Genomic DNA, 25,966 nt, shown 5'->3' with positions numbered 1-25,966 from the left:
GCTAATTAAAATTTGGAGACTCACTGCTCGCAGTCCTCTAGTTTTCATTTTAAATAATTTTTTATAAGATTTATGCATATAAGAACTGGGGTATAGGCTGGAGTGGAGGAGGCAAGAGGATTCACCAGCAACAGAGTGGGGAGCAGAACGGGCAGATCTACTGAAATACACTGCTGAGGGGGGCAGCGGGCAAGACAGCAGAGATTGTGCCATGTGGGTCAGCTCCCTAGCCAGGGATGGAACTCACGCTGTAGTGGCTGGCAATAGCTTGACAATGCTGTGTCTCTAGCCCCCATTCCACCAGGGAGGCCCCTAAGTAAATAGTTGTGTTCTTATGGTCTATTTAAAAATAATCTTGCTCCCTTTTTCCTCTTTTGAGTGTCTGTGCTGGACATGGTCAACTCTTTGTGGCATTTATTATCCTTCCTTCTTGGATTTGCTGTACTGCAAAGGTGGTAGACTTGCTTGCACCTGGGGTTCTGGGCACAAAGTTGTGATCTCTGACACCACTGTTGTAGCCTCAGAGATGTGGTTGTGGCCTGGACTTGGTCCAGCATCTAGCTACCCACTTCATGGTGTGAGCAGAGTGGTAGTGGCAGCAGTAGCAGCCTCCTGACCTATGGATTGTCACATGAAGGAGAAGCAAACTTCTATTTTATAGACTGAATTGTGTCCTCCAAACTTATATGTGTATCAACCTCTGGCTCCTCAAAATGTGGTTGTGTTAGGAGTAATTAAGAAGGCCCTAGGATGGGCCCTAATTCAACATGACTGGTATAAAGGGCAAGTAAAGGGCAAATGAGCTGTTTGGGTAGATGAAAAATTTCTAGAAATAGATGGTGCCCATGGTTGCACAGCAATGTGAATGTGCTTCAGGCTGCATGTTCTGTATTTTAAAAAAGGGAAAAACGAGGACACCAAGATAGAGGACACATACAGGATAAACAGTAGGAGGAGACAGTGAGCAGATGGCCATATACAAACCAGGAGAGATGCTGGAAGTCCTTTCCTCACAACCCTCAAACAACTAACACTACCGACAGCTTGATTTCAGACTTCTAGTCTCCAGTATCAGGAGATGACACATGCTTGTTTTTCAAACCAACAAATCTATGGTCCTTTGTTCTAGTAGCCCTAGTTGAGTGATTCAAGGGCCTGACCAGTGAAAGACTCTACCTAATACAAGCCCTAACAAAACAATCTGAATATCAAGGTAATCGTGATGGGCAGGTCTAGTCCTATTATCCTTGTAAGTAGTTCAGTTGAAATCAGCAGACTGATAAGAGCATGAAATAATAAAATGGTTTTCATGACCATTCTGTTTTCTTAGCTTTGTATAATAGCTGATGATTTCTCCTATCCCAAACTGTGTACTCTTCCCTTCCCATAATAGTGACTAAAACTACTAAGAATTTTTGCGGGTGGTGTCATCACTTGTTATAAAACCATGTCCCCAAAACTTCCAGGATGGGTAAGAGAGCCTCAAACTTTGAAATTACTTTGTCTGTTTTTTCATTGATAAAATGATAGAAATTTTCTTGAAACACCACCTCATTTGTTATGTCATTGGGAGAGGTTGATCACTTCTAGAGGCTTACTTGTCCTAGATGTTAGCTTCCTGTAAGAAGGCTAACAGGATCCAGGAACCATTTTTGGGAATATGGACATTTGTAACTGTTCCCTCTGATACCTGTAGTGCAGGAACCAACCTATAATTCATATTCAAGATACATGATGTCTTTGCTTGAAGATGACTATATTATGTATAGTTGTATAGAATGAGTAATAATCTTTTGAAAATACATAAGGCTATAATAATAAAATCAGTTAAAATGATCTCTACCTATGGCCCCATGGAATTTAATCGACTCTTATGTGTTATCATCTCGGGAGCAGCAAAATGAATAATACTAAGTGCTTGTTCCCCATGAGAAGACACTGATTTAAAACACATTTTTTTTTTGAGATTCTGTCCTCTGTGATATTTTTTCTATCAGCTTCACATGACCTATATTTAATGACAGAAAAGAGACTTGTTAAAATAACTGATATATTCTTTTTTCACTGAATAATTACAAATGAAGCATGTGTGTGATTGCTTGGCACCTAGTGGTATAATTGCCAAGCTCTTCCCTGCCAGGCATTCAGAGAATGAAAGCATGCCTTCAAAGCTACAGTAATGACTAAAATGTGTCCAACATGAACAATAACTTATGCACAGCTGTGTGTCTATTCTGGAAGCACAGACAAAAAGACTTTTCTCCAAAATGCATATCTATACTTTTATAAGGCTGCAAGGATCTCTTTGGCGGGGCGGTATTTCTGGGGATGAGGCATGCTACCACCACACTGTACACCTTAGCACAGAAACAAGGGCCTTCAGACACCATTAGAGTTCTTTGTGCCAGTTTTGTCAGCACAAGAACTTGCTAAAATGTTGGTGGTAGTCGAGGTTAATCATTTACAACCATTCCCCTCAGTCCTAAAATTTTAGGACTCCAAAGAGAAGGTGAGATACTCTTGTCTATCTCATTCTTTGTGGCTTTCCTACAATTTAATCTTGTCAGCTCTTAAGGAGATTCAAGACACTTGATGTGATGGCTTTCCAGGGCCTGTGCCCACACATTCTTGACCATATTCATATCAGTGATCTCTATTTCACTTCAGTCAGCAACTTCATGGCTATCATTCTGTTTAATTTAGTATAAGCAAATTAAACAAGTAAAAAAGAATGCTTACTTGTACTGGATGTTGGCTTCCTGTAAGAAGGCTAACAGGATCCAGGAACAATTTTGGGGAATATGGACATCCGTAACTGTTCCCTCTGACACATGGGAGATACTGCTGGGCTGCCACAGGTCTACCTGTAGTGCAGGAACCAACCTATAATTCGTATTCAATGTAGGTGGAGAAAGATTCATGTCACAATGTCAATGCATCATCTTATTTATATACAGTAACATGAAACACACTTTGAAATTAGACTGAAAGCTTGCATAATAAATCTATTTGATTTTGGATTTTGTGTCCAGTTGATATATCCATAGTAAAAAGAAGAGATAAAATAGGTTAAAGAATGTCTTCGATATTTTCTTAAAATGATTGTACAAATATTTAAATATTTTTGTTAGGCATTTACATGTCTATATAATTTTGAGGTAACATTTTTACTCCTCCGTATGAACACAAGCTTCACTTACCCTCCCTTGTACTATATTTCATTCCTTTCTCCCCAGTAACCAGTGTATTTCTCTCAAAGTCTAAGAACTGCTTTTGCTGTGCTTTGCCAGTGTACTTTTTTGCTATTTATAGTCAGTTCATACCCAATCTGACTTTTACTTTTTGACTTAGGTTCATTCACTTTACCCCAAAAGGCACTATTTAAACATTTAAATACCTGAGTGCTATATCATAGTCCATAATTTATTCAGTCACCTAGCGTTGGGCACTTAGGTTGGTTGGTTCAGTGACATGGGAGTACGTACATAAACCTTTTCATCTTGGTATTTTCATTATTCTTTGAGCAAGCGGAAGTGTTTCTTCGTTACATGAGGTTTCCATTTTTTAAAGACATCTCCATACCTTTTTCCATAGAGGCTGTACCAAATTGCATTTCTACCAAAAGTAGATGAGTGTTCCTTTTACTCTGCATCCGTGAGAAAGATAAATGCCCCTCTTTCCTACTATATGAGCACATTGTGGCAGCTTGACAACCTTTTGGTGACTATAAATAGAACACTCTCCAGGTTTCTCCTCCCTACTCATTCTTTACATGTCACAGAAACATTCCTTCTCAGGGCATACTTATCAGCCAGCATAGGCTCCTTATTATATTCTTAGCCTGGCAAATGCCTTTTTCATTATGTAACTTCCTTTTACCAAAATACAAGCTACCATTCCATCCCATGTGCTCAAAACAGTGCCTTGTTCATATCAGCAACTCGGTCATTATTTGTCATGAGTGAAGACCCTAGAGTCATTCACGATGTGGTCCCCAATTCAAAGCACCTGCTCCATGCTTTTCGGGAAAACAGGAATAATGATGCTTGGCTTATTATAGTTTGCCCAGTGCCTTCTCAATTATTCTCTATCTGGTAATCACTCTGTATTCATGGAAAAAATGACCAAACTCAGCTGGGAAGGAGGAAAGCTTGATCTTTCACAAAATCCTAGAGCTTCCTTTCCTTTCTCCCTTCCCCCATTGTCCCGTTCTGTCCTACTTATTAATGCATACAGAACTGGGGTGTATGGATGTGGAGAGGATTCACCACAGAGTGGGGAGCAGAACAGGCAGATCGATGAAGTACACAGCTGAGGGGAGCAGCGGACAGGTCAGTAGAGGTCTGCTGCGCCAAGTGGATCACCTTTGGGGCAGGGATTGAACTCTCACTGAAAGGGCTGGCTCACTTGCAGTGCTGCACTTTCGCTCGCAGCGCCACTGGGGAGGGCCGTAGAGCCACATGTTCTATTAAGCACAGTTTAATTTTACAGTCTGTCTTCTGTCTGGGACTCTTCAATTTTTTTTGTCTTGATCTCTGCTAAGCCCTGAGTAGGTTTAGTTACTGTATCTCCAATTAGGTGCCAGTGGTTGGTTTCTTTCAGGGAACTTTAGAAGACCAAAAATATTTGTGACGGAATCCCTCATCTATGATACAAGCAAGTTTCTCTCACTAAGTTACAAGGGCAAACCTGATCTAGCTAACATGCTAGCCCAACAATAAGAAAAACAGAAGTCTGGGGCTGGAAGGAATACTGAGAGGTCATTTGATCCATCTGTCAGCCCTTGGGCAAGGATACATCTAGATTGAACCAAACTGTCCCCAATAGAAGCATCTTTTAGATATCCAAAGGAGGTAACTTGACAACATCCTAATGTAGTTTATAATCACAGTTAGCAACAATGTCAAGTATTTTTCTTAATTCCTTATATCTGTAACAGTTTCATCTTTTGCTTGTTGCATTCTGTGGTGATGATGGCTTATTTCTTATCTTTTGACCATAAAGCAACTTGATATCTTTTGCTTATCTTTTATATGCTAGACTTTATACCTTTCATTATTTTGGGGACTTATCTTTAAATCCATTATAGGATAGATTTTAGATATTAAGGTTTGCTGCCATCCCTTAAAATCATTGGGGATGAGGAGATTGTGCTATATTTAGAGGGGAAGAGAGACACAGGAACCTAAAATAATATGAACTACCACTGGAGATTAGTGTGTAACTGCTACTTTCTGGGATACATGCTAAATTAAGAATTTCATTCCATAGAAAATAGTACTGCTCCATAGGAAAGTTCATACCCCGTAGCATGACCTAGAGGAGACTTCTTAGGAAATTAATGTTATCAGAAAGCACTATGTCTGAAGGAAACCACAAAGAAAGAATTAGCAAAATCAGGAACTAGATGTAGTTGTGATATTAGGAAAATAAAATAATCTTTGACTTTCATTAGTAATACTTTGGAGAAAGGTTGCTTGGGTAAGTAACATGAACATGTCCATGTGAGTAGCGGGCAAATATCTATAGCAAGATATAGGGAGCAGTTACATGAGATTTGTAGAATGCTACCATTTTATAGACATTCTAATCTTTTAAACAATACTAGGAGTAAATTATAGACAGAGGTGAAGTCATTTCACTAAGTCACAGTTAAAAAAATAGTGACAGTGCCCCTAATTTTTAGAAGTAATTTCCAGTTTCCTGACTTACATTTTGATGGGATCTGGCTAGTGGGTCTCACAGTATGATGATTTTTCTTGGGCATTTCTGACTCCAAATAATACACAGGTATGCTCAAGTTCTAGTCAGCCTACACCATCAATCATTTCCTTAGGTCCTCATCACAGCTGAAGTGATAAAAAAAACTCTGAAATGAAAAGCTGGATGACCCTGGATAATGACAATAGTCTCAGCAATCTTTTTAGGACAGTCTAAGATTATTTACCAAACATCCCAGGTCTTTGCTACATAGCAAAAGGATATTTTAAGGAAAGGATATTCCTTTGAATATCCTTGAGGAATCTTCTAGTCTTAGAACCTGCTGTTTTCTATGTGTTCTTTGTCTTATGTGACTATCAGTCACATTTAGTCAGATATATTTAAGAGGAAGAGCCTATCTAAAGTTTAAGAATATGCTCTTTGAAATCTGAAATGCTAGCTGTGACAGCATTGGCTGTGTGACTTTGAGGTATTTTAATATTTCTGAGCTTCAGAATCATCATCTGTATTGTACAGATAACTAAAAGAAAACAGTCTAGCACATAATAAAAGTTCAAAAATGTTAGCTATTATTTGAAAAACATGAAACCTGGGAAGATAAAATTCTACTTCATTTCTGTTTAAGATGGTGTAAAGGTGGGGGAAGGAGAGCAATAAAGACTATGAACATAGCTAGCTAGCACACAGGGAAATAGCTAAACTAAGCCACTGTCATTTTGGAGGCCATAATTAAATCTACTAAATTGTCATGTTTTTGTCATTTTCTCATGAGAATAGAAAGGGTGACATTTTTTTTTATTCTTATGTGCCCTGTACTTAGACCAGACCCATGCATGATATAAAATAGTGATGAAGTAATTTAGAACATTGAATAAATGAAACTGCACATTTTAACTCTTTCTTGTTTCTTCAAATAATCTCCTTTTTCCAGCACTGCTCCAGAATGATCTTAGATCCCTGCTTCTTGTTAAGGTGTTTTACTTGAATTTTGACATAAGTGGAACAAATGGACAAAAGTCTCTAATTTTGAATTTTTCTTACATTTATACATAATCTTAGACTATACTGCTTCTTAGGCCATGGAACTGCATCCTTTTCTAATGGTAGTGGACACTCCAGGTACAGGAATGCTTCTTTATCCTGGCTTTACTTTTATGATTTCTCAAAACTTCAATTATCAGTTAGCTACTGGATGGGAAACTTGGCTACAGGGTATGGTCTCCTATAAACTACAAGCGTTTGGTTAGCTATTAAAATTCTGGGAGTAATTTCACCTCGCCCTTATCTTCCCTCTAAGACCAGAGGATGTTGTAAATTGGCGCTTTTCTAAAGCATACAGCCTCCTCAAAGTTGGCTGTTTCACCCTTAAATAAATAGATTACAATAATAAAAATTATGGGCTCAATAGTAGAATAAAATTAGGTCAGTTCATTGCTTAAAATGAAAATTTTAATGCAATAGAAATGAATACTACTAATTGAACAACTGAGCCATTAATAAAGCATTATTCGCAGGACATTAGGTAAAAGTAGGAAGGCCTGGTCAAACTTTGTTTTGGTGTCCAAGTTCTCTCTCTGTTTCTCTTAGGATGAATACTGATTGTCATAATCTGATGGTTTTTCCTGAACTATTAATTTATATATTCAGTGAGGGCCAGTGATACAAAGGATAACATGTCTGCCTAAGAGTCAAAGGAATCTAACGTGTATATTCACCAGTCTGAATTATCAACACCCCCAATCAGACTTCCCGGTAATATAGGTAGTATATAAAAATACTGGATAGTTGTAGCAAGAGGAAATCTCAGTAAGAGGTGTTAGAAATTTTTTCTAAGATTTGAACTTCTATGAAAGTTGTGAACATTTGAATACTTCAGAGAGGCTTCCGATTCCTATATTGAGTTAGCATTTAGCTTGACTTTGTAAAGTCAAAAGAGATTTTCCTTTATTTATGATTTTAATATTGCTGACTTCTTAATAGTATGTAAAAATTATGGCTTTTCTATGGGGTTAAAACTTAATGAATAACACTTCAGATTTTGTTAGTATATTAATCAAAGATAAGTTTTGGTGATTTTTTTGGTTTAGTGAAACAAATTCCCAGCTTAGTTTCTTGCTAAACCTGAATGTTCTATGACACATTTCAAAGCTATAATTCTGTCAGACTTGATGTGTTTTTCACAGTATATAAGTTTCCAGCTCCTAGGAAAATCTTAAATTTACCTACATTTTCTTTCCTACTCTACATGTCAGAAGACAAAACAATTGGATATTAGTATTTTTAGTAATCATTTATATTGACATGTCAGTACTGAAAATTATATAAAGCAATTAACTATTCACTTAAAATATTTTCAACCTATTTATTGAAAATATTTTTCTAAAGCATTTAAGATGGAATGGAATCACATTATTTTCTCCTATGTTGTCAACTGATACAGAAGACCAATGTGCAGTTCTCTGTAGATTGGATACTCAAGCACCTAGATCATCACCCTTTGAACTATCCAGAGGGTCTGGATTATTCTATCACTCAGTTATTGGTGAAAACATACAGTTCTAAAAGTCATAGCTATGGTAATCTCCTCATTCACTATTTACTGAGTGCCTATAGAATCTCAGTCATTGAGAGCCCTGTGGAAGATTCAGTGAGTAAGACATTGCCTCAAGGAATAAGCAGACATCACAGTTTACTGGGAGAAGACACACTAGGACTATTCATTTACATTTTGGGAACTAGCTTTAGACACTTTACCAGGAGAGGTGTTGCCTATGCATAATTTTGAGTAGGAGTTAGCCTGGCAAAGGAAGTGGAGTAAAAGTCATCACTGAAAGGCTTCTATGAGAAGTGGGTTGGGTGAGGCATAGAAGATATAATCATAGTATTGAAGTTTACCAATGCCCTGTGATTGTAGAGAACAATTATGGTTATAGTAATCCTGCTAATACTTTGTATTCTAGAAACTACTTAAGGCACCCTCAAACACCCCCTCACACTGTACTCATGTATGACAGGTCCAGACATAGACCCCGGATTTCCATCCCTTACCTTCTAAATTAATTGATCAATATGGACAAAATACCTACTGCTTTCACTTATAATTTCCAAAGATCTAACTGAGGTTCTCTTTTTTCTCCAGGTCCCTGAACTTTTACCCTCCCTTAGACTAGGACAACACACAATCCTTCTGTAATATCCCCTGCTGAACATCAACTGACCTCATGGTAAACAGTCTCTAATCTACTGTTTGATCAATTCACCTTCACCATTCCTTCTAGCCTTGTTCATTCTTCCCCCAAAATAAAAGCTATTTTCTGTCTAACCTTTTGATCTGTACAACTTAAGGTTTATATGTTCATCCCATTCCAATACTGTCTCCTCCCCCACCTCCCCTGCAGTAATCCTTTTAAATAAAGTCTCTTCTTATGGAAACAGATTTTATTTGACAGTACTATGAAAAAGCATGATTATGGTGTATTTGGAGAATTGAAAGTGAAGTTCTAACTGATTTCTGTGCAATGAATCCAAGTATTGCTCTTTATTGACCATTCAACATGAGGCATAACGATACTGTCATCCTACTCCCTCCACACAATCACCTCCAAAATAAACAGAACTTGAAAGAGAAACACTAACTTAGCTGTAGACCTGAGCAACAAAATACACAGATGAAGAGGAGAGATGTGGTATGTGACTTAACTGATCAGAGGGAGCTAAAATCATACTAGAGAAGTATAGGAAATCAGTGAAGAGCAGGTCCTTGAGCTTCACAGCAGCCCTAAAAAGGAATTACTGTGGAATATCAAAGGTAAGAGGAGGTAAAAAGAAAACAGATCTTATAAAAACCAGAATAAGGAACTCTTGTCATTTGAAACAACATGGTTGGAGCTGGAGGAGACAATGCTAAGTGAAATAAGTTAGGAGAAGGACAAATTATCACAAGGTTTCATTTATATATGGACTAAAGAGAAACTAAGGGTCAAGCCAAGCCAAACCAATACTAAACCCCAAATATTTGTTTGCAGCATTCAGGCTAGCAGTGGGGAAATTAGGAGAGCTAAGTATATGGGGTAAAGGGCCACTGTGCTATGATCAAGGATTGTGGGTGCTTTGGTGGTGAAATACATCTGGAGAGGTGTACTCATATACTTCCAGCCACAGATGGTATTGTAAACCAATGTCACTTCAGTTAAAAAAAAAATGAAGTGGTAATATAGAACACAGAAAAGGCAGGGCTACAATGTTGTATGGAAAACAGGTAGAATAAGTGAAAATCCTCATGCTATTCATTTACTTGCTTACCAAAATAGGGACAATGAAAACTGGATGTAACCAGAGGTAGGAGAATGGAGAAACTATTCTATCTCAAAGAAAAAATTATAAAATGAGTGTGTCATTTGGGGGTGAGCTAGTCATTGAGTGACAAGAAGTCTGCTTTTTGACAAGCTCTGCCCATTTGAACCAGTCTTTCTGTCAGCTTTGTTTTCTGGTCAGATTTATTGTCAATATAAAACGTTAAGTGTAAGGTAAAGTGTTGACTTAATACATTTATATTATAACTGCCAGTGTGCCACATAATTGCCATTTCTTTTCTTGTGGTGAGATCTACTAGACAAGTAGTAGATCTTTCAGATCTTATAATACATATTGCTAACTCTAATCACAATAGTCTGCATTAGATACTTACAACTGGAAGTTTGTACCCATTGACCATTATTTCCTAGTTAACCCCACATCCTGGTAATCACCACTCTGTCTTTTTTCTACAGATTGACTTTTTAAGTTTCCACATACAAGTCAGATTATAGAAAACTTTTCTTTCTCTGACTTATTTCACCTAGCATAATGCCCTCAAGGTGCACCCACATTGTTATAAACAGCAAGATTTTCTTTTTCCTCAAGCCTGGCTAATATATCCAGTCAGTGTTTCTCTCTCACTCTCCCTCCATTCTCAGCCACTCATCTGTTTATAGACTAAGGATGTTTCTGCATTTTGTTTATTGTGACTAAGACCGCAATGAACATGGAGGTGCAATGATCTTTTCCTTTGGATACATATCACATATCCAGGCATAGGATTCCTGGACTATAAATTTTGGGGGAACCTTCACACTGTTCACCATAGTGACTGTACCAATTTATGTTCCTGCCATGGTACACATGGGCTCCCTTTCCTAGCCTCACCAACACTTGCTCTTATGTTGGTGACAATATGAGAGTGGTTTTGATTTGCTCTATCAACTTTTCATTGCTTACCTTTACTGTTAATATGTAGTAAAAAAATCCTACAATTTTTGCTAAATTCTCCAGTAGCAAACAGAACTGAAAACTGTTCAGAGGAAATAGAGTAATTGTAGGGAGAAGAGCAAAAGATGTCAACAAAGAAATTACACGTGCTATCAATGTTTGAGATAAAAGAACACATATTCAGGAAACAAGAGTGGAAAAATATCGTGGTTTCACTTATAGAAGGAATACACAGTAACCAAAAAAGACATCAGGGGAAAAAGTAGTAACAAAACAGAACAAAAACACTTATAACTCAGAGACACCCTGCAGAGGATGGAGATGAGCATTGGTCTGTGTGATGGTGCATGGGTGAAAGACTTTGGTGACTACACCTGCTGGGGTAGAGTAAACCTTGTTTAAAAATGAACAGTGATGTAAAATATAAGAAAATAAGTGAAATCATATAGTTCACTATTTGAAATAAGAGAACCATAAAAAAATAGAAAAAGTAGAAGAATATTATCAAAACATTAACATAGGGCTTCAGATTGGAGAAACTGTGTTAAAACAGTTCATGAGTACACAATGAGTGACTAGAGGACCACACCAGATTACATCATACGATTTCAAAACACCAAGAAAAAAGATTCTAAAAGTTTCTACACAATCTATGTTACTGAAAAAGTAGCCACAGACCTTACATTTCCAGAAGTATAGAGAATTAGAGAAATTCAGCACACTCCTGCTGTAAGAGCTTAACAGCATATAACTATTTTCCTTTAAAAGTAGAATGGTGTGCCCTAAACCACAGATGCCTAAAGTAAAGAAGATAAAGAAGCCAGCAGCCTAAGGTAAAGAAGACCATGCCAACTGAAGAGGGGTATGTGTGAACCGATACAGTGCTAGTCTCGGTTTGGAGCTGTGGATATCTGTCACAACCACACAAAAGCTGCAGTCCAAAGTATGAGTTTGCGCCTGAGCGCCTCCAAAGCAGGAACTTAGGAGGGTAATGACTTCTGTTGAAGAGAGGGATCAAAAGTATTACACACCAATAAAATTTAACAAGGAAACATGATAGTAATGAATGTAAAACCTCTCCATATAGAAAAAGGCACCTTCAGACAAGGCACTCAGAATTCTTTCTGAAGAAAAGGAGCTCATGATAATAAATTATAAAACGTGAGCAAGCAATCCACTATGAGTAAAAGCTAGCATAGACTCTGCATAGCAGACTCTCAGGTTCTTCATTGTATCTAAAAGAATGACTAGAGAAAGTTTCTGCAACAGGAAAGAGCAAAAAAAAAATTGGAATATCTAAGGAAGAGATACTTGAATGTGGTTCTCAGTGTTTGGATATAAACTACTTAAGACAACTACATTATCAACAGCGGAAGGGGGAAGATATTCAAGGAAGATGTACACAATATAGAAAAGGAAAGATGACTAAAAAAATAGTATCACGAGAAGGAAATATATCAGTAATTATAATAAATTAGAAAGAAGCTACATTTTTCAATTAAAAGATCATGTATACTGAATTAATATGGTTTATCTTTTTACATTTCAATAAAATTGGTGTAGCTATTTTAATAACAAAGCATTTAGGAAAAAACTATTTTTGAGGATATCTACCTAATCACTATATAAAATGTCTATATATGTATGCATATACATACACACGCACACATAGTTATAAGATGTCCAATTTACAAGGAAGATATAAGTACAAAGAATCTGAATACATCTAATACAGCAGAATCAAAATATATGAAAAAATTAACATTCTGAAGATCATAAATTATAAATCCTCAATTATATTTCAGTAACTGAAAGATAAGATTATTTCCCCTAGCAAACAGAATTTGATTTGAAAAGTAACTCAATACCAGGCTACAAAACAACAGATGTCAGCCAAAATTTGTCCGATTATGGTATAGTTAAATTTAGAAATCAACGACAATATCTATATTTGGAAATTAGTAAACATTTTAAAATGTTTTAAGTTACAGTTTAAAGACAAGTAAAAGCAAATCAAAATTAAATACAAAATTTCTAGAATAACCTATGATGTCAAGTGCTTATATTGCAAAAAAGTGAGAAATTAGGGATATCTAGTTCAAGAAATTAGAAAGGACAATAATATAAACTACAAAAGTAGAATGTAAAGTAAGATTAGTAAAATCTTAGTAGAATGTAAAATAAGATTAGTAGATTGATTGATGAAATGGGAAATATAAGCTACTAAGAATCTACAAAACCTAAAATTGGTTTTTGAAACACATTTAAATTAGAAAAATGATTTGGTAAATCTCCTACGAACAAAGAAATGAAGATTCAAATGACCAATAATAGCCATAAGAATCAGTGTTACCAGATTACAAAATTAACTTTATAAATGACTTGAATTCAGTACATTTGAAAACATAAATGAAGTATTTCCTAAGAAAACATAATTTACTAAAATATAATGTAAAAGTTAGCTGAAGGAAAAAACAAATAATCATCAACTATTAAAACTGAATTTGAGGTTAAAACATACATCTTTATCTGTGGAGAAAGGGGATCTACTACACCATTGGGGGGAATGTAAACTGGTGTCCCTATTGAAAATATTATGGAGGTTTCTCAAAAGATTTCAAATGGGTTTGCCACATCACCCAGCAATTCCACTCCTACATATCTAATCCAAAGAACAACAACAACAACAACAAAAAAAAAAAACCCACTAATTCAAAAGTAAGGAGCACTCCCATGTTCATTGCAGCACTGTCTATAATAGCCAGGATATGGAAACAGCTAGAATGCCCAAAAATAGATGGATTATGAAGATGTGGTGTGTGTGTATACACACACACACATGCACACTACTCAGCCATCAAAAACAAAACAAAATCGTACCATTAAGCAACATGGAGTTGGAAGGGATAATGCTGAGTGAAATAAGCCAGAGGGAGAAAGATAAATACTGGAATATAATAAGTAAAATATAGAGAGACCAAAGAACCAGAGAAAGAGAACCCTAAAAGCTAAAATTGAAAATTGACTATAGAACTCAAGAGGGGAGGGAGAGAAGGAAGGGAGAGGAGGAACAAAGAGGTAAGGAAGCAAAATGGACTAGGTGGTGGTCTGTGGGTGCTTTGATAGCAGGGGTCCTATGATGGTAATACCTGCTGGGGAGAATCCTAATGCTACCACAAAATAATGTTTTAAAAAAACTTCATCTTTTCATCCCTACATGCCCCAAACCAGGTGAGACCAGACTGATGATGATAGGTTCAGGAGAGCACTACCAAAGAAACAATACATAATACTACCCCAGTCTTACTTTCATTCTTTCAGCGTTTACAAAAAAATGAAAGAGGCTAATGTTTTGATATGAAAAGTTGACAAGGACAGAGCATGAGGAAGGTAATTACAAGCAAATGTTACTTATGAATGTTGGACCCAACCCTAAGAGTGTATATTTGCAAACTAAATATGGGAGGGTACTAAGTGGGAGTTGAATAGAAATATCTATTGATATATTTTAAACTATATAATATCACCAAAACTTTTCAAAACTTTTTTATTAATGAAATAGCCATAGAAACTTGTAATAAAAACTAATCTAGTAAAGGAATCTACCAAAAATCTTCAGCAGGCATTTATATACAATGTTAAATGTGTGGTAAACCAATTCCATAGACTCTCATACTTAGGGTCATCTCTAGAGTGAGTAGAAGAAATAAGCTGTTATTTACTGTCTATAGAGAAACCAAGAGAAACAATATAGGTAAACTGAGAACTCAAAGGTTAAATACTCATACATTGGTATAGCCTACTACATAACTAGGCTGTATGCTCTAGCCTCTGTCCCTAGGTTACCCACCTCTACAGAAGGTTACTGTCGTGAATCCTGTAGGCAATTACAACACTGTGGAATTTATGTTCCTAAACATATGCAGAGATAGAAAAACCACAGTAATATACAAGTTAATAGCATAAGACACTTATCATGAATAAAATTTGTAGGACTGGAAGTTGCTCTGGTTGAATCAGTGATTGGTGAGTGAATGTGAAGGCTAGCTGAATGCTACTGTAGACTTAATGAAACCTGTACATTTAGAAAAAATTTTAAACAAATCTTGTGTGTATTTCCTCAACAGTAACCTTAGATACCGTCACTATTTTTTACTTTGTAACATTAAACTTATGGGCTATGGTAATATAACAATTTAAAACAAAATTAGCAGCTATATAAAAATATTTTCTTTCCCTCCTTACTCAAGTTCTTTTCTATTAAAATTTTTTTTAAGTTCTAAATTAAGACACAAATACACACATGGGCCTAGGCTTACATAGGTTCAGAATCATCAATATTTAGTTTTCTACTTGCTCATCTTGTCCCACTGGAGGGTCTTCAAGGGACAGTAACTTTCATAAAATTGTCAACTGTGAGAACAATGCCTTCTGAAGTAATTCTTGAAGGACCTGAATGAGTTTCTTCTGGTGTCTGTTTTCATAAGTCATTGGTGGTTTCTTTATTTCACCCGAGTGACTTGTAAACAGGTAATGCACCATGAACATTCCCTTCTATTAATAAAAACTTTTTAATATTTGGGTTCATGTTTTCAAATGTTTTGAGGAGCTGGTGGAGTCTGCAAAAGTTTTTGCTAAACCCTTCATTGTAAATTTTCTTTGAGGTTCTTTTTCTTCTGCTGATTCCTTTTTTTCCCCTTCCCCTCTATCCATGTATGTGTTCCTGTTCCAGTTTTAACAACTGTCTTCAGTCAGTTCCAGCTTCTAGGAACTCTTCAATATTATCCTTATTCACACATAGGTTAAAGTTGTCTGCCATCTCAATTAAAGCTTTGCTTTTTGCAACTTTTTCATCCTTTAGCAAATCCTTCGAAGTCATGGATGAATCTTTTGAGCATCTTCCATTTGCTACTCTTATACTGGTTGGTGACATCACCTGAGACCTATCAAGATTCTTGATACAGTCAGAGATGTTAATCCTTCCAAAAATTCCTCAGGTAGTAGGCCTTAAAAACTGATATAATTCCTTAATCCTATGGTTTGATCAAGATGTAGCTTTGGAGGGAGAAATACCACTTGGACATTTGGTTGAAGATCACCAATAAAAAAGGATAGTCAACATTATCAACAACTAGCAAAATCTTGAAAAGTTATTTTCTAAATACTTCTCCATCATACTGGCTTATCAGTTCAGGAAGACATTTATAGAAGGAACTGTTCTGTATTATTTCAATAAAGTTGTACAGTGTGCCTATTAATATACTTAATGACCTTGGTTTCACACTGAGCTAGATGACAAAGGCTTTAAAAACTGCAGAACTGGCCCTCCCTGGTGGCGCAGCGGGTTAAAGCACAGCACTGAGAATCTAAAGCCGCTTCCACATGAGTTTGATTCCCGCCTGTCTCGGAGGTGACCACATGGTGTGGCAGACCTCTCCTGACCCACCCGCTCCTCCCCTCAGCAGTGTACTTCGTTGATCTGCCTGTTCTGCTCCCCACTCTGTCTCTGGTGAAGCTTCTCACTGCCCCTGAGCCTCTGGCCTGTACCCCAGTTCTGTATGCACAAACAAACAAATCTTTAAAAAAAAAAAAACAAAAAAAAAAAACTGCAGAACTGCTAGAGTTAGGTCATATAAATAGACTTCCAGTCCAACACTATAATATGGACATGATGTACTGATAAAGGGATCAATAAGAAAATGTAACACTTTATGTAAACATACCCAAAAGGGATACATTGAGAACCACTAAGTAATAGTAAGAGAAGTTAACACCCTACCTACAGCACAGAACAATGCATTCAGAAACAAAACCACTAAGAAAAAATGGCTTTAAATGACAAATTAAATGAAAAGATGGACTTAGTCATATTTAGAGAACATTTGACTCTCCAACAAAAAAATACAAATTCTTTGAATGCTCATTGTCAAGGATAGACTATGGTAGGACATAAAATAATTCTTAATTTATGAAGACTGAAATCACATCAAATATGTTTTCAAGTCATAATGCTACAAGACTGGAACTTAATCTAAAAGATAAAGATAGAAAACCCACAAAGTTGTTGAGTATAAATAGCATGCTATAAAACAACTATTGGGTCAATGAGAAAATCAAAGATGAAATTAAAAATAAAACAACCCTGGGAACAAATGAAAATGAAGCCATGACTCACTAGAACCTGTAGGATGCAGCATTAAGAGGGAAGTTTATGCCGACACAGGCCTATCTCAGGAAACGAGAAAAAAATCACAGATAAACAATCTAAACTTATGCCTTGAGGTTCTATATAAGAAACAAGTGAAACAAATCAAAAGGAAGGGGATGATAAAAATTATGTCATAAACAAAATAGAGCAAAAAAAATTTCAAAAGTGATGAAACAAAAGATGATTCTTTGAAAAGAGAAAGTAAAATCAGAAGTGAAAGAAGTTATAAGCTAGTACTGAAATAGAAAAGATCATAAAACTATTATGAATTTATTTAGGAACAAACTGGACAATCTAGAGGAAATGGACAATTCTTAACTGTAATATTTCAATACTGAGTCAGAAAAAAGTAGAAAACTTGAATAGCAGTAAGAAAATTGAAATGGTAATAAAAACTCTCTGCCCAAACAAAAATCCAAGACTAGATGTCTTTACTGATGAAATTTTTACCAAAATTTATAAGAATTACTATATTTCTCAAATTCTTGCAAACGATTGAAATAGAGGAAAAATTTCCAAACACATTTGCACATTCTGTGAAATGAACATTATCCTGATTCTAAAATCAGTCAAGGACATTAAACAAAATTACAGACTAATATCTCTGATGAATACACACACACACACATATCCAAGAACATACAGTGGAGTAAGGAAAATCTCTTCAATAATTGGTGCTGGGAAAACTGACTAGTTACATACAAATGATTGAAGCTAGGCCACTATCTAACACATACAAAAGTTAATTCAAATTAATTGAAGACTTGAAAATAAAACCTGAAACCATAGAACACACAGAAGAAAATATAGGTTGCATGCATCTTGATATCAGCCTTAAAGGTATATTTGAAAACTCAATCTCAATGGCAAGGGAAGAAAAGCAAAGTTAAACAAATGGGACCTATCAAAGTAACAGTTTCTGTATACCACAGACATTATCATCACAACGCAATGAGAGCCTACTTAATGGGACAAGATATTTCCATATCATAGTAGCATACATGTAATTAAATGAAAAGATGGTCATCATCTTTTATTTGAAAAGCACAAAAACAATGAGCTATTTATTACCTCACACCTGTGAAGTAGTTATCAATGAAAAGACAAGAAATAACAAGTGTTAAAGATGATGTGAAAAGAAGGTTTATACACTGTTGGTGGAATTGTAAACATTATACATAATGAAAAGCAGTATGAAAATTCCTCAAAAAAAAAAAGACTTCCCTTACAATCCAATTATCCCTCTTCTGGGTATTTACCCACATAATACAAAAACACTAGTTTGAAGATACATACACACTGTGTTCACTGCAGCATTATATATAATAGCCAAGAGCTAGGAACAACCTATATACACTTCAACAGATAAAGAAGTTTATATACACAATGGAATACTGCTCAGCAGTCAAAAGATGAAATCCTGTTATTTGCAACAATATAGATGAGAGTATCCTGCTTAGTGCAATAAGCCAGAGAGACACTATTATCTACCATCATAACTGGTATATATAGAAATCAAACTAAATACAACAAAAACATAAGACTGATTCATAAGGCTAGTAAATACTACAGGTCAGGGGAAGAAGGGTGGATTTGGGTTAAAAAGGTTCAATTACATGGTGAAGATAGAATTGAATTTTAAATTGTGAATTTAAGGTAGTATATAGGTGCTTTTTATAGTGATGCACACATGAAACTTATATAATGTCATATTGTTATTCATTCCATGAAAGCTTTGATACTTGATGTTGACATGCCCTCCTTATGGATGAAAGCCATTTCAGCCATTGGCTTTTAGAAAAGGTCACTTACATCCATACTGAGGATTTGCTCTGGCAAGTAAGTCTTCTCCACTATTAGGTCACTGAGAGTTTAAACAATTTTTCAACTCTTTTATATCAGCACTCACAGAACACTAGTCACTTTCATGTAATGAATAAAAAATCTTGAAACATCAACAGCTAGCAGTACATTTATAGTTAGATCTGGACTGTTCTTTCAAAAATGCAAACAAACTTTTTGCTTGGGCATGATCATCATGTTACTGAGGGGAGGGATGTACTCCTGTCTAGTCTTTAATCAGATCATTAGAAGTTTCTTCATACTGATATGGCCCTTCTCAAAATTTTATTTCATTGCTTTCAGTGAAGTGAATTATTTAACGGCTTTCATCATTTTGTTCTTATTTTTTTTTTAAAGATTTTATTTATTTGTGCATACAGAACTGGGGTACAGGCCAGAGGCTCAGGGGCGGCGAGAGGCTTCACCAGAGACAGAGTGGGGAGCAGAACAGGCAGATCTACTAAGTACACTGCTGAGGGGAGCAGCGGGCGGGCCAGGAGAGGTCTGCCACGCCATGTGGTCTCCTCCGGGGCAGGCGGGAATTGAACTCATGCGGAAGCGGCTTCAGATTCTCAGTGCTGTGTTTTAACCCGCTGCGCCACCAGGGAGGGCCCATTTTGTTCTTATTTTTTAAAATCACAGCTATGGTGGATCAGGACATGCCAGATTGGCAAGCAATAACCACCACTGATTTTCTACTTTTGTAATCCTTGATCACATTTAATATGTTTCCAGATCAGTCACTGGATGTGGTCTCTTACTGAAAACATTACCAGTAGATTTTATACAGTTACAGTTCTATGATAAACAAAACAACTTGAGATTAAATCAAACACAGGGAAAAATTATGCCAAAAAGAGATACAGTAAACATAAGATGTATGAGACTGCTGCTAATACAGTATGTTACCCTCTTATGATGGCCATGATGTTAGTAGGTAATAGAATTTTTAAAAGATTTATTTTTTTATGCATACAGAACTGGGGTACAGGCCAGAGATAGAGGGGCAGTGGAGGATTCACCAGAGAGAGAGTGGTGAGCAAAACAGGCAGGTCAATGGTACACTGTTGAGGAGAGCAGTGGGTGAGACAGGAGAGGTCTGCTGTGTGATGTGGATTACCTCCGGGGGCAGGGATCGAACATGTACTCAGGCAGCTGTGGCTAGCTTGCAGTGCTGTGTCTTAATCTACTGCCCCACCAGGAGAGCCCAGGAATAGAAATTTTGAGACCACTATGGTGTATGTGGTTTATTACTGACCAAAGCATTGTGATGCAGTGCATGACTATATATAAAAACACATTCCAGTGTAAATGTCTATTTGTCAGCCTTGAAATATTGGACAAAAATCACATCAAGAGAAAAAGCAGGTTACAGATAGTAGGTATAAGTGATATAGGAGACTCTAGTCTATGTCTTCCCACAAAAAGCAGCACCTGAAAACTACTTATGAGTAAATCCAACTCAGGGATTTCTGGATTTTTCTTAGGGAAAGCAATACAGTGGATACAGTGGAATACAAAAACCTGAGAATAGTTGCACAAGCAGAGAAGGAAGACAATTTCACTTTGCATGTTTTAATCCATTTTCCAAATCCCCACTGCTCAGAGCAGAGTGAAATCCAACTACAAAGAGTACCCCTAACTAAGAAAGGAGAATGGATAGGGACTAGCTTCTTCACCATAACAAATGTCTTTTTTTTTCAGTTGTATTCCACCCAGACAAGTAAAATTAACCATCCTGAGGTGTCTAAGAATAAGAAAAAAAGAAGGGGCTACCACCAGCAGTGATAAAGGTAGAGACCACAGCCCACAGTGAGCTACTCTATACAGAAATCCTTCAGCTTTTTTACACTGAAGAAGGAATCAAATGACAACACAACTACCATGGACTTGTTGCCATTTCACAAACTTTTGCCCAGGATTTGTAAATGTCAGCTGCCCGAGTTGTTCTCAGCTTCCCCACCCCTAGATAACAAGAGACAAAGAAGGTCATTAGATAAGAGGTTAGTTGAAAAGTAAAAATTCGTAAATATTTATGCATCCAACTTCATACCTAAATATATGGATACTAGCAGACTTGATGGGAAAATAGTTCACAAGACAGTTTTAGTGGAGACTTCAACACTCCACTTTCAACTATGATTCAATCATTCAGACAGAGAACCAATAAGGAAACCTTGGATTTGGACCATATTTTGGACCAGATGAATGTGCAAATATACAGACATTCCATGCAACAGCAGCTTACACATTTTTCACAAGTGCATGAAGCATTGTATAAAGTAAATCATATGCTAGGTCCCCAAACTAGTCTTAGCAGGATAAAGAAGATTGAAATCATACCAAATATCTTTTTACAACGCAATGGTATAAAACTAGAAATAATAATAATAATAAAAAAAGGAAACACTCACATGGATACTAAACAACAAACTACTTAACAACCAGAGGCTTGAAGAGGAAATCAAAAGGAAAATGAAAAAAATCTTGAACTAAGCTGAAATGGAAACACATTGAAACCTATGGGAAACTGCAAAAGCAGGTCTAATGTGATAAACACATTAAGAAAAACAATCTAAATAACCTGACTTTACAGCATAAGGGACTAGAAAAAATACACTAAGTTCATCAGAAGCAGAAGGAAAGAAATAAAAATGTCAGGGCAGAAATAAAGAGACCAGAGAAAACATTAGCTAAGATTAATGAAATTTAAAACTGTTTAATAAAAACAGAATTGATAAACAGTTAGTAAAACTAAGAAAAAAGGCCCAAATAACACCAGAAATGAAAGATGTTGCAATTGATATTCATAAATACAAAGGGTAAGAAATTACTATAAACTATATGCCAATGAACTGGACAATCTAGAAGAAAAAGAGAAATAGAAACATGTAACCTACCAAGACTGAATTAAGGAAAAAAAAAAAAAAGCCCAGAAAATCTGAATAAGCAATACGTTGTAAGAAGATTGAATCAGTAATCAAAAACGTCCCACTAATGGGAAAGCCCTATATGGTTTCCCCAGTAAATTCTAGCAAATATTTAAATAAGAATTAATGCCAAACATTCCCAAAATTTTCCCAAAAATTGAATAGGAGGAAACACTCTGATATTCATTTTATAAGGCCTATATCCTGATGCTATAAGAAAACTACAGACCAATATCTCTGATAAATATATGCAAAAATTCTCAACTAAGGTATTAGGAAACAATCCAACTGTACAGTAAAAGAATCACATGCCATGACCTTTTAGTCTATTCATATTATCTGGCAAGAAACCATCACAGCTTCTGTATATCTTGACAAATTAAGATTCTTGGCCCTTATGCTTGATTTCAAGAGTCCTGAGCTGGACCAAAGGAAGTTCTCTTTTAACAAGTCAACTAGACCAGTTTAAAGCAGTTGGTCTGAGGATCACACTTTATGAAGGCTTTCTGTATTTGAAATAGAAGACTGCTTGTTCTTTTCAAAAACTCATTAATAACAGCACCAAATTTAGCTATAGTTTCAAAACATTGAAATGTCCTCTGCTTGCTTTGTACATCATGAAGCCCTTACTAGCACTTAAGGCACATAATTTAAAATGACAGCTACTAATTTTCAGTAAGTCTTTGAGAAAGGTTAAGTCTCACTTAAGTTTTATAGGATAAATCATTTATTTGATAGCAGAAGAGGATATGTCTATAGAGTTGTTGATTCAGGGCTAGCAACTGAGTTGATTGCCATATTGTCTTGAGTCAAATCTTTTCTTAATATGCATTTCCAGGCCCTCCCTGGTGGCGCAGTGGGTTAAAGCACAGCACTGAGAATCTCTGGGGCCGCTTCTGCATGAGTTCGATTCCTGCCTGCCCTGGAGGTGACCACATGGTGTGGCAGACCTCTACTGACCGCCCGCTGCTCCCCTCAGCAGTGCACTTCCTCGATCTGCCTGTTATGTTCCCCACTCTGTCTCTGGTGAAGCCTCTCACCCGCCCCTGAGCCTGTGGCCTGTACCCCAGTTCTGTATGCACAAATAAATAAAATCTTTTAAAAAAATGCATTTCCAGGAAGTGTTCAAATACAGTATAGTCTGTTGTTTGAATATGCAATTTGGTAAATCAAAGAGTTTCAACATGACTAGTACCTGTCAGTCTGATTTACTATAACAGAACACTGGAAACTGGGTCATTTATAAACAACAGAAATTTACTACTGAAAGTTCTGGAGGCTGGAAATTTTAAGATCAAGGTGCTGCCAGATCAGTATCTGGTGTGCGCCAGTTTTGTAGTTCATAGGATTGTCTTCTTGCTATGCTCTTGCATCTGACAAAAGGAGCAAGAGAGCTCTCTAAGGATTCTTTTAGAAGGTTACTAACCCCAACTTTGTGGGTCTACCTCATGACCTAATCACCCTAAGCCTCACCTCTAAATATCATCCCATTGGGAATTAGCTTCCAACAGATGAAATCTTGTGTGTGGGGGGGGGGGGGGGGGTGGGCGTGGGGTGAGAGATCCATGGCAAGAACATTCAGTCTACAGCAGTTATACAGGGTAATGTCAAAATGATACTGAATTTCATTGGCTCTTCCCTTGTGCATTTTTTCTTTACACTTCTAAGTAACAGATTTTGAACATTATTCAATAATAGTGGAGCACTGAAAGGCACAGAGGAATAAAGGACTGTTCATGATCCTATTCAACCCACATTCTCATTCTTGGCTTGGAATAGCCACTACTCTGCCTTGGAAGTACCTTTTGCCTGGTACTCTCTAAATGGTGTCACAACAAAACTCAATGGCCTCAACCTTCCCATCACTCCTTTCATGAAGCATTTCTATATTAAGGCTTATTTACTATATTAAGGCTTGCAAAGAAACAATTCTTTGCACATCTTGAAGTTCTAAGGTACTGTTATTGCACCTGAGAGATTCTGCCAGATAGCTTGATTTCAAGGGTCCTATATTGGATACCTATATTAATTATAATGTTTATTCACTAAGAATTTAACAGATTTAAAACTACACTAGTATATTAGAATTTTTGTTGTTAATGTCCTGTTCATAAAGTTGCATTTATTTCAGTGGCCTGTTACCAATTCACTCTTTCTCTAAAGCTCATTTTTAGCTTATTACTTCTATAGAACACAGTTTTATGGCATGAGCCAATTGCATTATAACAAAAAAACTTACATTCTTAAAATAATCATCTATCTATGTGCTGTTTCAAATCATTTATTTTTGTTTTTCTCTATGAAGAAGAATGCTAGAAAGTGGACAGATTATGACTTAGTTTGGAATCAGTAAGTTTTGCTTTTCTGCATACAATATGGGTTTTGGTTTATGAGTCACAAAACTTCTCCATTGGTAGATACATAATTCTTACTTTAACCCCACTTCAGATTGTGATTTTATGCCTGTCGGTTGAAAATATTGTCCAATTTTTGTTTGACAAACAGATAAAGACATAAGAATCAAGCCAGAATTGCCATGCAAAAACAGATACAGGATGAAACAGATTTCTTTGCACATCTTGAATTTCTAAGGTGCCCAATAATTCACTTGAAGGTTTCTTGTGACATAACATACAACAGGAATAAGAATTTTTACTCAATTGTACATTTTTTAGCCATTTTAACCATTTTTTAAGTATATAGTTCAGGAGTGTTGGTATTTTCATATCACTGTGAAACATACCTCTAGAACTTCATCTGTACCTATTAATCAATAAACTTTTTTCCCCATGCTTTACTAATTTTTTAAAAATATAATCTTTACTAATTTTTTTTGAGATTCCTGACCACTTGCCAATTGAGCAGTGGTGACTGCATGAATATCACAAATGGCCTTTAGCTTGCAGAGTCATAAAAATTTCAGAGAATCAGGGAAATTAACTTTTAACTCATTTTGAGGTAAATCCAGGAAAAGAGGAAAATATTTCTAGTCCTAAAATCAGAAAGTGGTCAGGAGATAACGTCAGAATCCCAGGTATATCAATTTATAATTCACAGAAACACTTTCTGAATAATCTCAGTGGACAATACATTAGGGACATTTAGCTGACCCTTTATTTAGACATTATGCTGCTTTATGCTTTGCCAAGGCTAATATTTATAATCTGTGTAATTATATCAAAGCACCAAATCTGTTTAGCATTCTTTGATGTGGTTTGCAGATATAATTCAAGGCTTCTGTTATGTGTTGCTGATATGCAACAATAAATTTTCTTCTATTACCTGCCAACCTCCACCTGCATCCAAGAAGAGTTTACTGTTATTTCTCCTCCCTACCTTCCTTGCTACCTTCCATTTAATGATATAAATGGGAGAACTTCTGACCTTGTCATCTAGCAGTAATTTACAGGTACTTCAGAACCATTTTTCTAGTCAAAGATGGTGCTGAATTATTTTAAAGGCTGCTTGACTTATTTTATCAACAAGACAGACTTTTGCCTGTATACTTAAATCCCATCTCATAATTTTGTAAAGAAATAGTGGTTTAATTAATGAATATCAAATGTAACAATTTTTAGAATAATGCCATTAAAAACTTATAAGGCACTGGGCTATGAATAAGTGAACTTTCTTTGAAATGTATATCTCTTTCAAATGAAAATTAGAATTGGATGTTATGTATATTTCAGAACGATAAAAGTATAACATAAAACAACTCATTCAAAATAAATCTCATTATTTCCTCCATAAAATTCACTGCTCCTCCCATATATTTCTTTGAGTTTCTTTTGAGTTCTTTAAGCTATTATCTACATTTTAATGTACCCAAATTACCTTAACTATAAATATAAACGTCACCTCTAATGTTTCTTCCCGATCTGTCTTCCAATTAGTTCCTGGGTATTCTCTTTCTAAATTGTTCCTCAAAAGTCATCCTATTGCGGGCCCTCTCAGGTGGCACAGCGGGTTAAAGCACAGCACTAAGAAGCTAACGTCACTTCCACATGAGTTCGATCCC

General features: G+C 36.1%; 1 protein-coding gene across 1 annotated transcript in view; it reads right to left on the bottom strand.

Annotated features, from left to right (window-relative positions):
• Positions 1-25,966, bottom strand: part of CPA6 (carboxypeptidase A6) — a 236,904-nt gene that overhangs the window by 69,077 nt on the left and 141,861 nt on the right. Inside the window, exon 3 of the mRNA XM_004679817.1 lies at positions 2,740-2,864. Coding sequence (XP_004679874.1) covers positions 2,740-2,864 — 125 coding nt within the window. The remainder of the gene's footprint in view (positions 1-2,739; positions 2,865-25,966) is intronic.

Source organism: Condylura cristata, unplaced genomic scaffold (assembly GCF_000260355.1).
Source record: "Condylura cristata isolate star-nosed mole 26May11 unplaced genomic scaffold, ConCri1.0 scaffold00009, whole genome shotgun sequence".
NCBI classification, from domain to species: Eukaryota; Metazoa; Chordata; class Mammalia; order Eulipotyphla; family Talpidae; genus Condylura; species Condylura cristata.
This window is presented reverse-complemented; position numbering and strand designations above follow the sequence as displayed.